At 38.3% G+C, this 18,731-nt stretch overlaps 1 protein-coding gene across 1 annotated transcript in view; it reads left to right on the top strand.

The window, feature by feature from the left end:
• The window catches only part of LOC126092528 (coiled-coil domain-containing protein 103), a 37,402-nt gene that overhangs the window by 1,199 nt on the left and 17,472 nt on the right, over positions 1–18,731 (top strand). The window contains exons 2-3 of the mRNA XM_049908156.1: positions 5,449–5,608; positions 5,754–5,992. Of these exons, the coding sequence (XP_049764113.1) occupies positions 5,449–5,608; positions 5,754–5,992 (399 nt within the window). The remainder of the gene's footprint in view (positions 1–5,448; positions 5,609–5,753; positions 5,993–18,731) is intronic.

The raw sequence follows: 18,731 nt of genomic DNA, 5'->3' as shown, positions 1-18,731 counted from the left end.
TTCTTCTTCTTCATCCTTAATTAATTTATAATTTAGTTTTAAGGTTTTCTTACTGGTAACAGGCTGTGAACTCTCAGAAGTACTAATTAATGTATTTCTAAATCCACCATTGTAGCACACCATTCAGCACGTTTTTCAACACAGTTTTCAACCAACTTTTAGGGCCTGGAACTTAATACCAATTTTTGTATCTGATCACTCCCGCTTTATTAGTTTACAGTAGCATGTTGTATCCATTTACATCCTATCTGTTCAAATTAAGAGATCTCCAAGTGATGTTACCAGTGTAATATTTCTGAAAATGGCCCCCATTGGACAGTGGCTGGAACAGTAAATGATGAAATTATTCAGACTTTTAAATCATGTCTCCAACACACAAACTGTAGGTTTGTGTGTAATGTAGACAATTAGTTCCAAGTACAGTTTGTTCAGAAGTAAAGTGGCAACAGCATTTCCTTGGAAATACTTGTATCTTCTCAAAACAGATATATAAGGCCCACAGTAAAGGATCCACCAACAACCCATAGAGCACCAGTGGTATAAAGACTTTATGCAAAAGAAAGTGAGACGTGTGTACTGCATCAAAAAATTCAGACAACTCTGTCTACAGACTCATTTCCTAATGTAACTGAAAACTAGAGAAAACATATTGTAATCATTGCTTGAGACTTTAACCATTCAACAATCATTTGGAAAAATTAGTTTGGTTTTTGGTGAGCATGACAGAGCATCTTGTGAAACATTACTGAATGCCTTCTCTGAATACTACCTAGAACAGATAGTATGGAAAAGCACTCATGGTGGAAATATATGGGATCTAATGACAACAAATAGATCTGACCTCTTTAAGGATGTCCACATCAAAACTGGTATCAGTGACCATGACATAGCTGTGGAACAACGATTACCAAAGTACAAAGGATAGGTAAAACAAGCAGGAAGATTTATATGTGCACAGGGCAGGCACTTGTAGAGGACCTATTGCCCCTGTGTAAAGGGTCATGCACTAATTAGGTATGTACCCAGTAAAACAGTTCATAATTGGTGGGATCCTCCATCATATACAGTCACTGTAAAGAAACTTCTAAAAAAAGGAAGAAGAAGACTACTGCATCATAGGTATAAAACAAAACATAGAGCTGCAGATAGTGACACTGAATGAAAGTGTTTGGCTGCCAAGAAAGCAATGCATGAAGCATTCGATGACTTCTGTAGCAGAATATTGTCAAACGATCTTTCACAAAACCCAAAGAAATTCTGGTCATATGTAGAGGCTATTAACGGCACCAAAGTTAGTGTCCAGGCTCTTATGAACAATAGAGGAATTGATATGAGTGAAATAAATGTTAGTGTCAATGGTACTTCCTGGCAGATTAATACTGTGTGCCGGACCAAGACTTGAACTTGGGACCTTTGCCTTTTGCGGGCAAGTGCACTGCCATCTGAGCTATCCAAACACAACTCACGACCCGTCCTCACAGCTTCAGTTCTACCAGTACCTCGTCTCCTACCTTCCAAACTTCATAGAAGTTTCGCAGGAGAGCTTCTGTGAAGTTTGGAAGGTAGGAGACGAGGTACTGGTAGAACTGAAGCTGTGAGGACGGGTCATGAGTTGTGTTTGGATAGCTCAGATGGCAGAGCACTTGCCCGCAAAAGGCAAAGGTCCCGAGCTGGAGTCTCAGTGCGGCACACAGCTTAAATCTTCCAGGAAGTTTCATATCAGCACACACACTGCTGCAGAGTGAAAATTTCATTCAGTGTCAATGGTGTTGAGAAACAGCTGAAATCATTAAAATTGAACTAAGCTCCAGTGCCCGATGGAATCCCTATCAGATTCTGTGTTGAATTTGTAGCAGAGTTGACCTTTCTTCTAATTATAATCTATCATAGATCCCGTAACAGAAAACTGTACCCAGTAGTTGAAAGAAAGAAAAGATCACAGCTGTCTACAAGAAAGGTAATAGAAGTGATACACAAAATTATCATCCAATATCCTTGACATTGATTTGTTGCAGAATCTTAGAACATATTCATAATGAGGTATCTCAAATAGAATGACCTCCACCATGGATTCTGAAAACGTTGATCATGTGGAATCCGATTTACACTTTTCTCAAGTGACATACTGAAGGCTTTGGATCAAGGCACTCAGGTAGATGCAGTATTCATTGATTTCTGAAAAGCATTTTAATCGGTACCACATCTAAGCTTATTGTCAAAAGTACGATCATCTGGGGTATCAAGTGAAATTTGTGACTGGGCTGAGGATTCTTTTGTATGGAGGACACAGCATGCTACCTTGGATGGAAAGTCATTATCAGCAGTAGAAGTAATTTTAGGTATGCCCCAGGAAAGTGTGTTGCAACACTTGCTGTTCGTGTTAAGATCTTGTGGACAATGTCAATACTAACCTCAGTTTGCAGGTGACTCAGTTACGTGTAATGAAATACTATCTGAAAGAAACTCCATAAATATTGTAAGATATTGATAAGATTTCAAAGTGGTGCAAAGAACAGCAACTTGATTTAAATGTTCAGAAATGTAAAATTGTGTCCTTCACAAACCGAAAAAACATAGTATCTTATGACTACAATATCATTGATATACCTGGGTGTAATAGTTTGTAGGGATATGAAATGGAATGATCAGATAGGCTCAGGTAGAGGGAATGGCAGACTTTGGTTTATTGGTAGAATACAAGAGAAATTCAATCTGATTGCAAAGGTGATAGCTCACTCGTTCAACCCATCATAAGATTTGCTCAACTGTGTGGGACCCATGCCAAATAGAACTAAGAGGGGATATTGAATGCATACAGAGAAGAGCAGCACAAGTGGTCACAAGTTTGCTTTGGGCCATGGGAGAGTGTCACAGAGATGCAGAAACACTGAAATGGCAGACACTTGAAGATAGAGGCCCACTTACGGTTACTTACAAAGTTCAACAGCCAGCTTTAAATGAGGAATATACTGCAGCGCCTTTGTATCACTCCCCCAAGGATCAGAAGGATAAGTCAGGACAAGACCTGAGTAACTGTAATTCGGCAACTTATGTACATGCAAACCGAGGTTTTCTCTAAAGTTTTTAGTTACATTTGGGGGGTGAATCTTGTGGTTGATAGAAGGATCCAATGATAAGTTTATGCCTACCTCTGATACTGAGTCTTGCCCAAATGATTTCATATGCAGCCTCAATTTCTATCTCATTAGATTTGAGTTTCTGGTCTTCTATGACAAATATATCACATCTATTCTCATTAGCCTTTCAAGCACTTGTTATTGTAACAACAGGCACATGTTGTGAAAGATGGAAAATGAACTTTTGAAATATTACTATTCTCCTATATACTGAACCATCAATGGCCATGCCAAGATGGATACACTAGTTTCATCAGATCACCGAACTTAAGCACTGTTGGGGATGACCCAGTACTTGGATGGGTGACTGTAAACTGCGTGCTGTTGACAATTTTTCCTTTGCCCTTATGGCGGAGGGGACAGGAGAGGTGGTGGAGTAAAGCTCCTGATTACCAGTCTTTGCACCAATGTTTGGATTCAGTTCAGGTTCTCTCCACAGTGTCTCAAGAAGTGAGAGCACGTGCAGCTCATGATGGTGATCCATTCATCAGATGGGAATGTTAAGCTCTGTGGCCTCCTTGGTGCACTTCAAAAGAAGTAGGCTGTGTGCCCACACCAGATTCCACCTTCTTCCTTCTCTCGTAATCTCCAACATGAACACAACACAACACTACACACATGCCATTACAGCCATCTACAGTTAACAGATGCAACCCTCATCCTAAGTGACACAAAGATGCCTGTGGGTGTGGAGAATGTAGTGCAAATGAAAAACTTCTATCTTTGTCATCATCTTTGCTGTTTTAAAATGAAGAGCTTTATCAAAATAACTACAAATCATATCTTAGATCAAAATCTTGTCCATGACAAAGATAATATATATATATATTGGTTTGGTGCATAAGTTTGTAGCATATTTGTAGCTCAGTAATCACAACAGATACTCACAACACATAACAAAAGTCATCAGTAACATATTCCTCTTCACCATTTACAACAATCTGCTGATGCTGGGGTAACTTTTTGATTTTGTGACTGGAGAAATCACATAGCTGTGAGACGAAGAACTCATCGAACCATGTTCAAAGCACATTTTCATCCATAAAGGAAGTTCCTCAAATGTTGTTTGGCAGAGAGCAGAAAAAGTGAAAATCCGAGGGTGCAAGATTGGCTGAATAAAGAGCGTGCAGAATGACTTCCCAGCTCAACTTCTTATAGTGTTTCTGGTTAGTCTAGCAGGAAGTGGGTGGGTATTATCATGGAGCAGCATCACTTCATGCAGTCATCGTGGATATTGTTCTTGGATTGCATCCACAATACGTCTTAGTTGTTGACAATACATGTCAGCGCTGATGGTTACATCTCAGGGAAGCAATTCATAGTACTGTTCCACTGGACGCATAATGTTATCTTCATGGATGTGCACAGGGCTTTGTATGGGTAGTTGCTGCTTTGGGCTCAACCATCCCTGTCTTTTCCATATCTTAGCATAAAGACACCACTTCTTGTCACCAGGAATGATACAGGGTAGGAATGGTCAGTGTTGTTTGTGTGCCAATTGATGATGAGTCAGCGGAGATACACATATGGCCACCTGCTGATTTTTGTGAGTTTTGCTTAGCTTATACGGTACCCCATACACCCAATTTTTGAACCATCCTCATGGCATGCAGTCCATCGCATTTACCATTTAACGAGTACAATGATGTGGATCATTGTGGATTAATGCATTTAAATGATCTTCATCAAAGCCCAAAGGTCTTCCTGAGTGTGGAGAGTCACTAATGTCAAAATAATTCTTCTTAAAACATGCCTGTCCAGTGGCATTATCCCAATACATGGTGCAAATATTTCTGGTTGCCTTTACTGTTGTCACCACTCTGTTGAAATTGAACAGAAGAATATGTCAGAAATGTTCCAATTTCTCAACTTGGCACTCCATTTTCTAGTGTCCGCACCTCTGCTCACTATCTCCAAATGACAAAATGATAATATGTGTACTCAAATAGCAATGGTGAATTAAAAATTACAATCAGTAAATAAACCCATAGCAACCGGAATACCGGCAAAAATGCTACAAACTTATGCAACAACCTAATATGTAGATAATAAGAGTGAATAGAATTATTTTACATCCACCTGTTAGTTTATTTGTTTAAATTTATGTTTCCATGTGTACTGTAATAGTGTATCTCACTCTTGTGCTGTTACAAAAACTTTCTTTTTGAGCTGAATTTCCATATGTTTCTAGGTGAGGGTTATTTCCATATTATATCTATGTACAATAATTTCATTCTCTCTGAACATCTTTCTTTGCCTCAAAAATGATTAGTTTTTCTCGCTTCAGTATTTTATTTATTTGTGAATACAGGGACATGGTAAAAGCAGCTCATCTGCAGCCTGTGAAGAAGAGTGAGGTCCAACACAATCCTGACAAGGCTAGGAAAAGAGTCTGGAATACTGTTGCTCCAAAACAAAAGGAAATTTCTCAGGAAAATCACTGTCAGCATGAACTGTATAGATTGGGCAAAGTATGTATTGTACTACATTCATTACATTTATTCATTCTAGAGTCCGAGGCAGATAAAAAATTAAACAATTGCTTGGGTACCATTTGAATACCTTGACTCATAAATAAGAACAAATATTTATTTACTTCCACTCTTCTTCACACAGTCATCTGGCGCAATCGTTCCCACAACACTTCCACAGTTTTGCCAGGAATGGAGAAGACTCCCCAAGACGGAACGCCTCAGCTTTCTTAAGACAGTAGGATCATTCTCATTGGCCAAGGTGTTACAGTCAGAGCTGCCAGCTGTTGAATTTGGAGAAATTATTATTGCCCTTTCAGAGTACAGTACTGAAGATGCCCCATTTGTTGTCAATCTGCTGAAAGTATTTGCATCTGCTAAACGGTATGGTGTCATGTTCTGCATTTTCTGTTACATACCTTATGATCATTGATCGACATATTTAGTCTGCATTGAAGATGCTCAATTTGTTGTTAGTCTGTCAAAATATTTTCATCAATTAAACAGTATGATGTCATGTTCTTGTTACATAAATTATAATTATCCATCCATATATTTGGTCAGTGGTGACAGCTGGGTAATGTCTCTTGCACTAAAGATTACATCAAGAGAAATACACAAGGGACTTAAATGTACTCATCCACTAAGTCTAAAAACTACACCTTTAATAATGAACCTGATGGTAAGGCACTGCTGTTGATAAAGAGCTTCAAAACGCAGCTTTAGTATACAAAAATTTCCCATTAATCTCCAGTCTCTTTTCAGTTAGTCAACAATAGGTAGAATCACAGCCATGGAAGAGGTTTGCATTCAGTAATGTGCATGGTCCTGCAGTTTCAGTGTAAAGATATACGGCAATATAAGCCCATTGTTTAGCTATTGACTCATAGTGTCCCATTGAGTAAAAGCTCATTAAATATTGTTTCAAGTTTCTGATCTCATAGACTGAGGGACACTAACTTGGCTTAATTGACTTGATAAACACAACTAGAGGCCTGATAAAAGAATCTTTATGGATTTTAGTTGCATTTGTCAATATAGTGCACAAAAACCTAAATTAGACTGGCCACACAAGATTTTTATCCTTGTTGGTCCAATATGAGACCTGAATTCAACCAACGGCTGTACTTCACTTGATCTCTCTAGTCAATAGTTTCATTCTTATGTGTTACCATTTACATTCAAATATAAGAATTTAACTTACTTACCAAAATGCTGATTGGCAAAGCGCTATTGAACAGAAAACATGTCAAAAAATTTATAAATTAGCTAACAATACCTGACTTCTTTACTTAAATATCATCTATACATGTTTTTCGAAGAGCATTGCAAAAATAGGTAATGATCATTATTCCACAGCTTCTTTACAAACGATTTTGTTTAGAGTGTTATATGGTACACAGATGAATAAAATTTTAGCAACACTGATGCAAGAGAGAGCATTATAGAGCTGACTGCATGAAAAATGCTGGTATATACATCCACACCTACAATTTATAAAGCTATCCCTGCACTTTATTAACTGCCTTGGATATAAGACTTTTGTATTAAATTTTATGCATTTAAAATGGAACAGATGAGATGGCAGAATCTGGAAACTGAAGTTTTGACCACCTTCACTATGTACTGTTAATTACCTCTGCATCTTTTATGTTCCACTCTGAATCCAGTGACTTTATATAATTTTAGATGGTTCATATTATGCAGCATAATAATTATCATTCTGACATTGAAGTTTATTTTACAGCATGTAAGCATAATAATTTAAAATTTCAACTTGGTAATTGACCAACAAAAACCTCAAATAACTGCTACACATTCAGAAGAGCACAATTTCTAAACATCTATTTTTTAATAATCAAGTTAACTAGACATAGCCAAGCAACAGCCCCCAAATCTCTTCACATACCAGTATGCATTCACAAGCCTTGCCAGTTATTTATGGTAATAAATAACCTTCCAGCAAATACTCAAGTCAGTCTGGCAAGCTGTCAAAACTTTGTATGAATGAAAGTGCTTATTCCTTTTTGACAATTAGTGCATGCAAGTGAGTAAGTAATGATGTACTTCAAGGTATACAGCCAAGTTGTTGTTTTCATTTTATGCCTAAAATGGTATCAGCATCTCTAGTTGTCAACCAAAAGCACATCGTTAATCTACCAGGCCAAGAAAACCTGAGACATCATGTGACTGGGCAAAGTTTGTAAATAATGATAAGTATTCGCGTGTATAGAAATCTAGAGTGACTTACTTGTCCCTTAATGTGTAGAGTACACATATGTATCTTAAATAATCAGCATCAGTAATCTTCAGTTATACATCATTCGCCTCTGTCTTAAAAACAGATACAGTTCCATAATGAACTTCTCACTCTGCAGTGAAGTGTGCACTGATATGAAACATGGAAGGTAAAGATCCAGTTCTAATTGGCCAGGAAGTTTCAGATACAGTTTCATTTGCTGTTCTTTGAATAAACTAATTATTTTATTTCAGTTGTATCAAATTGAAATAAGCATAACTCTTTGTCCACTGCATGGTGACACTCAAACAACTTTGGCAGAAGCTCTACCAAATTCATTGGGTAATTTTTATGATATTGACTGCTTATGTGTTTATTAGCATTTGAACCTTTTATTTCATTAAATCCTTAACAGTAATGCAAATTCTTGGATGGAAAAATTTGTAAAACAAGGGAATGACAACCACTTACCTGTAGAGAATTGGTGTGTAGTGTGTGTAGCAAGTTCCATGTGTGGTGCGAGAGCTGAGCTTGTTGGGTATTGGCATGGCTGGCCCAGGAAGTGTCGGTATCACCACAGTTCCGTATAGACAGAGGATAGGAGATTGCCATTGTCATTTGGAAGAGGTAGCCACAGTAGAGAGGGCAGCTGGGATCAGCCTGTGTAAGCGGAACCAGCCAGCATGTTGGAACTCAAGCTCACAGCTGGGAGCGAGGAAGTGCTAGCTGATATTTGGTTTCCATAATGACAAGTGGAAAACAGCTTGTAGCTATCTTGTCATGCACTCCATTGAGCCTGTGCTGGTGCCGGTATAATTAACCAATCAAAGGTTTATATCGGTGAAACAGAGAGGCCATTGTTAGACCCAGGATTTATCATGCATTGCTTTATTTCAGAATGAATTTTCACTTTAGAGTAGAGTGTGCACTGATTTAAACTTCCTGGCAGATTAAAATTGTGTGCCAGATTGGGACTCAAGCCTAGGACCTTTGCCTTTCTATGGTGAGTGCTCTGTTGGCTGAACTATCCAAGTACAATTTATGACTCACTCTCACAGAATTACTACAGCGAGTACATCATCTCCTACCTTCCATACTTCACAGAAGTTCTCCTACATACCTTGCAGGGATAGCACTCCTGGAAGAAAGGATATATTGGAGACATGGCTTAGCCACAGCCAGAGATATTGTTTCTAGAAAGAATTTCCACATTCTGTTTAATTGTCTGTGTCAATCTTCCTGTTATATATGATTAAATGGCTATCATGTGCCTAACTGCTGCTTTTCATTGTGATACAGTTTATAGGTTGCTAGGTTGCTGTTCTTCCTTTTCAGTATTAGGACTAAGTAGCAAATAAGATAGTTTTAAGCATCTACTTTTAAGACTCAAATCATTAATATATGGTAAGAACGGAAGGGGTCCTTTAACCAGGCCCTGGAGCGTACAATATATGTTGATCACAAAATAGAAAGTGCAAGCAATATATGCGGCGTGACAAATGTGGATGAAAGAACATCAGAAATTGGCCAGCTGGAGTACAGAAACTAACAGATACATCTGCAGGACCTCACACATGAGTTAACAGCTCTGGAAATTGCCACTGATGACGCTTCCCAAATAAAAGAAGCGAAACGCATATGGCAGCAAACAAACTGCCTTTATTTAGTTGCATAGATGGTACATACCTCCACAAACGCATACAATATTTGTTGTTCCCTCACTTCATAATATTTGTGTGTCTGCTTTTGACTTCTGATCAGTATACGCCACTGTTACCAGTGTTCCTGATCACTGTACTAAGGAAAGAACTGATCTATGTACTTGTGCCATAATATTTAGTCTTAATAAGAAAGCTTTTCTGATAACCAATGTAAAAGCTTTTGAAAAATCTGAAGTTATCCCTGTCATTAATTGTTTATTGTCTGCAATAAAGGCACTCAAAAACTTTCAGTATTGATTGTCCCCTTCTAAATCCATGCTATGATCCAGGTAGTACGTCATTCCATCTGTCTTTTACACATAACTTACTCCATAATTTTGAAAATAGGTGTACTGGAGAAAGTACAGTTTGGCCAATACTTATTTGTGTCACCTTCTACACACTTTTCAATCACTGGAATGATTTCAATGTTTTTGAAAACTCAGAAAAAGTGAAAGTTTGTAGAGAAGATTTACATAATTGTGTTTATGATGTTGTTATGTTCTGGGCAAACTTCTTTAAAATTTTCACAGGAATGCCATTAGTACTTTTGACTAAGAGCTTCTTAGCCCTACACTACTTTTATAACCTCAGCTCTCTTAACAACACTTAAACATTGTCCTGGAACATGATTCTGTTTTAAATTTGGTAGCTGCAGGTTTCATTTTATAGTTCTGTGGCACAAATTTTCTATAATGCCAGTTAAAAAGTTATTAATCTGCTTTGCTGCGTATTATCGTTCTCTTTTATTGCAATACTTGCACAAGTGTTACTTTTTCCCCGTTTGCCTTTTCTATAACATTCTACAGAGTTTTTACTTCATTTGTTGAGGCTATAAATGCAATCACTGAGGTTCATTCCTTTAGCAGGTCTTATTACTTTATTTACTAAGTCATGTGAACAGGGTGAAGAGAAATTGTAAAACAAGTGTTAATGTAGTATATTGCTAATTTGGAGTATTTCATCATATTCTCTTCATATTTTGAGTGATTATAAAGTAATGAATGAGACTCATCATAGTTTGTGTGAGTTGAAATAGAATATACCAGTAAACCGAGCTTCCTTAAAGTATCAAACTCCTATGTATAAAGCAGCTTCAAACATCTGAATACAGATGAATTAACAAGTTAAACAGAGACTTTAAGCATATAAGAGAGAAAAAAATTTGGAAATGTTTGAAATTATTGTTAAAGTCTTTTGGAAGTCGCTAAGTGCTCTAATTATGGAACACTGGATGAAGACAGTCCAGGTGATTTTCACTCAATTTTAAGTAAAAGCTAGTGTTTCACACATCTCGATGTTTGATGTCACTTCTCCTGAACTATGTGATGTACAGTGTTGCCTGTGAGTCGGTTGTAATGAGTAATAAATTAAAACATCATGCCTAATGCTGAAGTTTGACTGCATGAACAATGAAAATGTAGTAAGCGATAAATGTTTTTCCTTTGACCATTTTGTGGGGGGTTGCCAGTGAGAAAAAGTTTTGTAAAGGTTTGAAATTATGAGTGAAGTTTGTTGGAGGTCACTAAAGGCTTCCATTCTCAGTTATGCTGCCTCAAGATAAACACAGTTTCTAATTTAATCATTATCTTATTGTGATAACTTTTAACATAAGACTGTACCTCATAAGGAGTAGATTATTACAGCATTTTAAATTTGGTCAGTAACTATGCGAAACATTGAAAAGCAAATTGTTGTTGTCCCTGGAAGCTGTTAGACAGATTGCCTGCAACTGGTACCTGTTTCCACGATAGCAGTCTAGTAACATAGATAGGACAGAAGACCCACATTAACATTTTGCTTCCCTGGAGTATACCAAGGAGTTTGTTGCTATGTTGTTGCTGTTGTTTGGATTGGGTTTGTGAAGTGCAGTGAATTATAAATTCATTAAGAAGCTATTTAGAAAATATATTAATACAAATAAAAGAAAATATTAAAACCTGAAAATTTCATAATAAAGGCAACAAAAGTATTTAGTGGCACCACTTGGCATTATTTTGGAAACTGAATAGCTGATGCACCATTACTATCAAAAGTAGTGGCGCCACTATTCAAATGGCACTGACCCTCAGGCACACCCTCTGGGATGGGATAACGTCAGAGTCTAGCACATAAGTCAGTACAGAGCCTGTATGAAGCCCTCTTCCCTTTGTATGTTGATGCAAGTAGTGGAATATACATGGCGAGCACAATTTTCTTTGGCTAAGGTGTTATTCTGGTGGACTCTATTTGTAATATACAGAACTCTTACATGGCTTGGACTGGATTTGCATGGGAATATGGACTTACGATGGCTTGCACTGTCCCTAGTAGCGTCAGGCATATACACACATCAAAAAAAGGTTTGCATCACCCCTGTCCCCAAAACTCCTGAAGATTCACATTGACTGTGGATATTGTATCACAGACACAGTCCCTTTGACTGTTCATAGATGTCACTAAACCCGCTGTAAACAACCATGCATGAGCAGCGCCTATTAGACAGAGGGGGTCCGACAGCCGATCAGTTCCAGTCATTCCACCAGGAAGGAGGTACATGGCTCGTCTTGTCTGTAGTTCAACCATGCCTAGATGGTAAATACCGTGATTCAATTGCGTCTGCATTGTTACTTTGTGCCAAGAAGGGCTCTCAACAAGGGAACTGTCCAGGAGTCTCGGAGTGAACCAAAGCAATGTTGTTTGGACATGGAGCAGATACAGAAGGACAAGAACTGTCGATGACATGTCTCACTCAGACTGCCCAAGCGCTACTACTGCAGTGGGTGACCACTTCCTACGAATTATGGCTTGAAGGAACCCTAACAGCAAAGCCACCTTGTTGAATAATGCTTTTTGTGCAGCCACAGAACATCGTTGAGCCGTGTATCGACTCGTGCTACACCTTGTATTTAGATTGCGTTGGTTTTCCTTTTCTTCTCCTGACGTGTTTGTTTGATATGTTGTCTGTCATTAAGTGGCTGCTTGGTTGTCTTTTCCCTCTGCTATCAATATCTGCATTTGCTTCCGGGAAACTGCTATGGAGGAAGTGAGGTCTTTGACCGGTTGTAACTTTGTGTGGTGGTGCGGAAGTAGGGGAGTGCTCTCAGAGAGTCTGGTGGAGACGGGAGGGCAGTGTGGCTTGCCAGCGCAGGCCAGGCGTGGTCGGTTGTACCGAGTCGCCATGTGATGTATGTCGGTTGTGTGTAACGAGCGAGTGGAGTTGACAGAAGAGCTCCCCGCAGGTTGGTTGTATACAGAATCACCCCACGAGTAGTTGCTGTTCATTTCACCTTGGTGGGACGTTAACAAGCTTCTTCAAGTCCTCTGTTTCAACACTGGAGTTTAAAAAGGAGACACCTAACATGAAGGAGCGGTCACTACCCGTCAACATTGCAGAGAAGACGTCAACTCCGGTGACAGAGCGTGTTGTCGCATGACAGTGGTGTGTTGGGTACACTGGCAACGCGTGCGCGGTTGGATGTTTGGATCCTTGCCATCGAAGGTCATATACTGCCTGTTCGAGCATAATTGCAAATCAAGTTAGTGGAAGGTTTAATCATTAAGTAATAAGTTTGCGTAACCAGTGCCTCTTCTGCCTTGTGGCCTCTGGTGATCGGGTTTCCTGTCCCTGGCACCGGTGTAATTGAAGACAGTGATCCTTCCTCCTCTTCTCGTTACTGCCTGATGGGAGGTGTAGTTTTGGCAGTTAATTTTTTCGCTATTCTGTTGTGTGTTATGAGTAAATTCATGCTTCTTGTTGGTTGATCATGTGGTCGCTCATTCAGGACTGTGTCATGTAATGTTTCTTTGCATGAGGTTAGCTCTAATTCTGTCGGCAAGTTAAGCCATCTTATTACAAGTTTTCACTGGCTAAAAGTCAGTGCAGTGACCAGCCTGAGAGTGGCAATTGTGTTTACGGGCGTATTTAAATTGATTAATATTCTGCCTAGCCTGAGCATTCCTGAGTGGGTGATTTGTGGCCGCCTTACACGGGTCCGTCATATCTGTTATGTTCTAATGATATTCCAGGACACTTTTGTTTAAAAACTTTTTTAAATTCCTCCTTTCCTTTATTGCCATTGATCGTGTGTTTGCTGAGACCTTTGATTTTTTTTTTTAATGGCAGTGTTGGTAGCTTCACTACCTCACCATACTTTATTAACAAAGTTCTGTATTTACTTTAGTAGCCTGTTTACTAATGTTCTTTAAATTTTTTAAACTGTTGTATTGCTATAAATTACTTCATTGCCATTAGCGGCGTGTTTTGATAGGCTGTTATTGCCGTACTGCTAGCTTCTTTCTGTGTTTTTTTAAAAAGGAAATTTTTTAAAATTGTGGTATTGCTATAAATTACTTGATTGCCATTAGTGGCGTGTTTTGAAAGGCTGTTATTGCTGTAATGTTAGATGTTAGCTTCTGTTTTTCTTTTATTTAACTGTTGTATTGCTATAAATGACTTGATTGCTGTTTTTAAAAGAAATTTTAAAATTGTTGTATTGCTATAAATTACTTGATTGCTGTTAGCAGCGTGTTTAAAAGGCTGTTTATGGCCATACTGCTAGTTTCTGTAAGATATGAATAAAACATTTGTATGTAAAAATCTCAACTCGACAGTAAACTACTTGAAATTTGGCCCCATTTCCCGCCTTGTGGTGTGGCTTGTAGTAACCGTAACCACTGAGTGTGTCAATCGTGTTACAAAAACTGTGTGCAATAGGCTGCACGATGCACAAATTCCTCCTGACGTCCATGGCAAGGTCCATTTTTGCAACCACAACACCATGCAGCGCAGTACAGAGGGGCCAAACAACATGCCAAATGGACCGCTCAGGATTGGCATCATGTTCTCTTCACCAATGAGTGTCGCCTATGCCTTCAACCAGACAATTGTCGGAGACATGTTTGGAGGCAGCCCAATCAGACTGAACGCCTTAGACACACTGTCCACTGAGTGCAGTAAGATGGAGGTTCTCTGCTGTTTTGGGGTGGCGTTATGTGGGGTCAACGTACGCCACTGGAGGTCATGGAAGGCACCGTAACGGCTGTATGATACATGAGTGCCATCCTCCAACTGATAGTGCAACCATATCGGCAGCATATTGGCGAGGCGTGCATCTTCATGGGCGACAATTTGTGCCCCCATCGTGCACATCTTTTGAATGACTTCCCTCGGGATAACGACACTGCTCGACTAGAGTGGCCAGCATGTTCTCCAGACGTGAACCCTATCGAACATGCCTGGGATAGTTTGAAAAGGGCTGTTTATGTAAGACATGACCCACCAAGCACTCTGAGGGACCTACACTGAATCACCTTGATGAACTTGTGGATAGTATGCCACGACGAATACAGGCAATGCTACTGGGTATTAGAGGTACCGGTGTGTACAATCTGGACCACCACCTCTGAAGATCTTGCTGTATGGTGATACAACATGCAACGTGTGGCTTTCATGAATAATTAAAAGGGCAGAAATGATGTTTATGTTGATCTCTATTCCAATTTTCTGTACAGGTTTTGGAACTCTCAGAACCGAGGTGATGCAAAACTTTTTTTGATGTGTGTATATCTCTTTTGAATAAACTCCATAAGTAATGTATGTAGATCTCCTTCCTACAAGAAAGTTCATACAGAGATAAAAATATAGCAATTATGGGAGTTTTTCTATTAGAAACAGACTGAATAAAACAAACTAAGTATGTCTTTCCACAGGTTGTTACAAGATATACGAAAAATTTAAGACACTTGATGCTATTTGTTTCATTGCCCAACGTAGGCATCAAGCCCCCACCTACATCATGGCCCGCTCAGAGATGTGTATAATGAACACATTTTTCCAAAATGTGGCCTACAGATGTTTCTCCTCCACATGCCTCAAATGCTGGTGGGTCTTCTCACCACAAAAGAAATACATAGGGCCTATAGATATTTGTACTTCACAAGCTGCAAATGAAAAGGAATACATTCTTCAAAGGATAGTGCACAATCCTGAGGCAAGTTAGAAGTACTACATTTTATCTCTGAGGTTGAAATGGCTTATGGCATGACCATATAGTTATCTTTACCAACCACAGGTTGTTATAATCCCTCACTTCCAGCCACTCCTCTTCCCAAAGATGCAAGGCCTGTAGCTTAACAGTAAGGTCACTGCATGCTGGCTTCAGCTGCAGGAGACTGTTGTCGTTAGTTTTCTCTTTTAACAGGGATGTATATGGAGTGCTTGTATTCAGTATTTATATTTATATTTTTGAGTTTGTTATGTGAGATTAGGGAAACAATAGATTTACAGCACAACTTGACAGAAAGAAGGGTTTGACTAATAGTACACATTCTGAGACATCAAGCAATTGTCAGTTTGGTAATGGAGGCAGTGTATGGGGGGGGGGGGGGGGGGGGGGGGGAGTTGTTAAAGAGCCCAAGATTTGACTGCAATAAGCAGGTGCTTGTGGATGTAGGTCACTGCAGTTATGCAGAGATAAAGAATCTTACACAGGAGAGACTAGCATGAGAACTACATCGAACCAGTTTTTGGAATGAAAAATCACAACAAAAACACAATTGAAAAAATAAGTTCCAAGTAGCTTCAGTGAATTACATACCACCATTTTTTAACAGATATCTACTTGCTGTTAATCGCTACAGTTCTTAAAGGAAATATCTTATCCTTGCTGCATAACAGAGCCGGAAATTAAAAGAAAATCAGCAAACTTAATTTAAAGTTATCTGGTCACTGTTATGTAAAACATTGCTCCAGCCATAATGCAGCCCCACTCTGAATGCTATTCTCGGGTATGGCTTGAGTTGGTTGCTGATCTATTGCAGCTGCAACTCACCCTGACTACTGTTAATGTGATTGAAAGTTGCAACAAATACATTTATCGGGAGAGATACTGAGAGACATGTAACAGATATGCTGAAGATATCTCAAGTACTATCCTCTCCTGCAGATACTGTCTCCTCTATAGCAAGTACAGGATCAATCACTGGTCATCCATATGAGTTGCATGTCAGTGGTAGTTCTAGGGGCTCTATACTCTGTGGAGACAGGAACAAGAGAGAAGTTGAAGTACTGTACAGCTTTGCTGCTAGAGGAGGCTCCAGCTTAACCTTTGAAGAAAGATTCAGTCCTGCCTAGCACCTGTTCTAAAAAAAACATTTAAGAACAGTTTTCATTTTGTCCAACATTTGACAGCTTGTAGTAGCTAATATTTTTTAGTTATTCTGCCACATGCTGTTTTGATATTTTGAGCTAACCAAATTTACACTACTGTGTTTTTGAGATAATTTTTATTATGAAAAAGTGATTTCACAAAAGTTTAATCAGCACAATATTTATCATTGTACAATCGAAAGCAGCTATAAAGGTTTTTTTCTGGAAAACCTGGGACAACTATGCATCACTGACAAAGAGCATCAAAGTAGCTCCACATTATTTTCAGTACTTTGTTTTAGACCTGAGTCACCTTGGCATGAATCTTATTATCTTGTCCATGAATTCTCCTAAGAGCTGTTATAGTATGGTACAAGGGTAAATGAAAGTTATGACCTTGCCAGTATGCAAATTACAGCACTGAAGATTTGTAAGAACGCCTGGAGTCCATAATAAATGGAACATTTGCTTGAAATGTCACAAAATGCTTCTAAATCAGTGCCAGGTAGTAGTAAACAACATAAGAAGAGAAAAATCCAGACAATGTTTGATTATTCTAGTGATGAAGAGTTATTAGAAAAAAAATTCTTGTGGAAGTTCAGGCAAAGATTGGGAATTGTACAAGAGAAATCGAATGGAAGTGTTAGTAGCATCTACAGAGAATGAAAAGCCTCTATCAAAAGTCGCAGGAAGAACTGGAACCAATCAACAAGCAGATCGATGTTTGTAGTTATACGTGATAAAAATAAACATTAGCCTGCTGTTGTTGAAGGTTTTAACAAAATGGTGCAGCTGTAAATACCATGATGCCATCTCTTGATAAGTGGGAATAGCATGTAAATAAAGATTTAATTTTTCACAAATGGGAGGCTGCAGTTGAAGGTATAACCGCTTAAAAAGTTTAAAAGCAAACGAGGCATTTTTTCAGAGTCAGAGCTGGTTCATGGTGATGAATTTGTCCAAAATATTTTCCTGGTGTAATCACTGACATTTTGACACACAACATACCTAATGAAACTTTGGCTTTTCTTTTATAACAAAACAAGACAAAATTTTCATTTTGTTACTCCTTTAAGTCTAATGGCAAAAAGTTGCACTAGCCAGAATTTTTATTATTTTTGTCCCTTTAATACCAAAAAGTACATAAATGTTGGTTAGCTATGGTCCTAAATGGTAATACTATAAATTTTGAAAAGGGTAACATTGCCCCAAGCTATTATCCTGTCATAAAATAAAGTTTATATTAAGTGAAGCAATTTTTATTATTTTTGTCCCTTTAATACCAAAAAGTACATAAATATTGGTTTACTGTGGTCATATATGGTAACACTATAAATTTTAAAAGGGGTAGCACTGCCCCAAGCTATTGTCCTGTCTCAAAGTATTGTTCTTTTTTTTTTTTTTTTTTTTTTTTTTTTTTTTTAAGTAAAGCAATTTCTATTATTATGTCCTATTATTTGTTTCATAGAATTTAAAGCTCATGGCCCATAATTCAATATCCCAAAGTAGTGTGACACAAATCTAAAAAAAAAGAAAAAAATCATCTTCAAAAAGTAGATTTCTGAGCACTGGTAGCTGAGTATGTAGCGTTAGAATCTTGTAATCATGAAATCACTGGTTCAGATCTCACAAGACAAATTTGCTCCAGGGACTACTTTTCTCCAATTAATAAAATTTATAAAATTTCAAACATATATCTTGGATGTCAAAAGTCATTTTACAAAACTACTATGCACTGCATCATTTTGCTTTAAAGATTGTCCAGAATTGGAGTGGAGTAACTCTGATTTAGTCGCTGTGTCCCATGTGAAGAGCAGATGAAAATAAAAGGGTAGATGTCTACTATTCACTGGCAGTTCAAACTTATGGCAAATAATTATACCCCATAGGAAAATGGCAGCAAGGCATAAAGGAAGATCACCTTGTGTGATCACAACAGAACCCATTGGACTTGGTCCTATTTGGTTTGCTTCATAGAATTTAAAGCTCATGGCTCATACTACAGTATCCTACAGTAGTGTGACACAAATTTAAAAATAAAAAGAAAAAAATCAT

Source organism: Schistocerca cancellata, chromosome 7 (genome assembly GCF_023864275.1).
Source record: "Schistocerca cancellata isolate TAMUIC-IGC-003103 chromosome 7, iqSchCanc2.1, whole genome shotgun sequence".
Lineage (NCBI taxonomy): Eukaryota > Metazoa > Arthropoda > Insecta > Orthoptera > Acrididae > Schistocerca > Schistocerca cancellata.
Note: the sequence above shows the minus strand (reverse complement) of the source record. Positions and strands in the feature narration are given on the sequence as shown.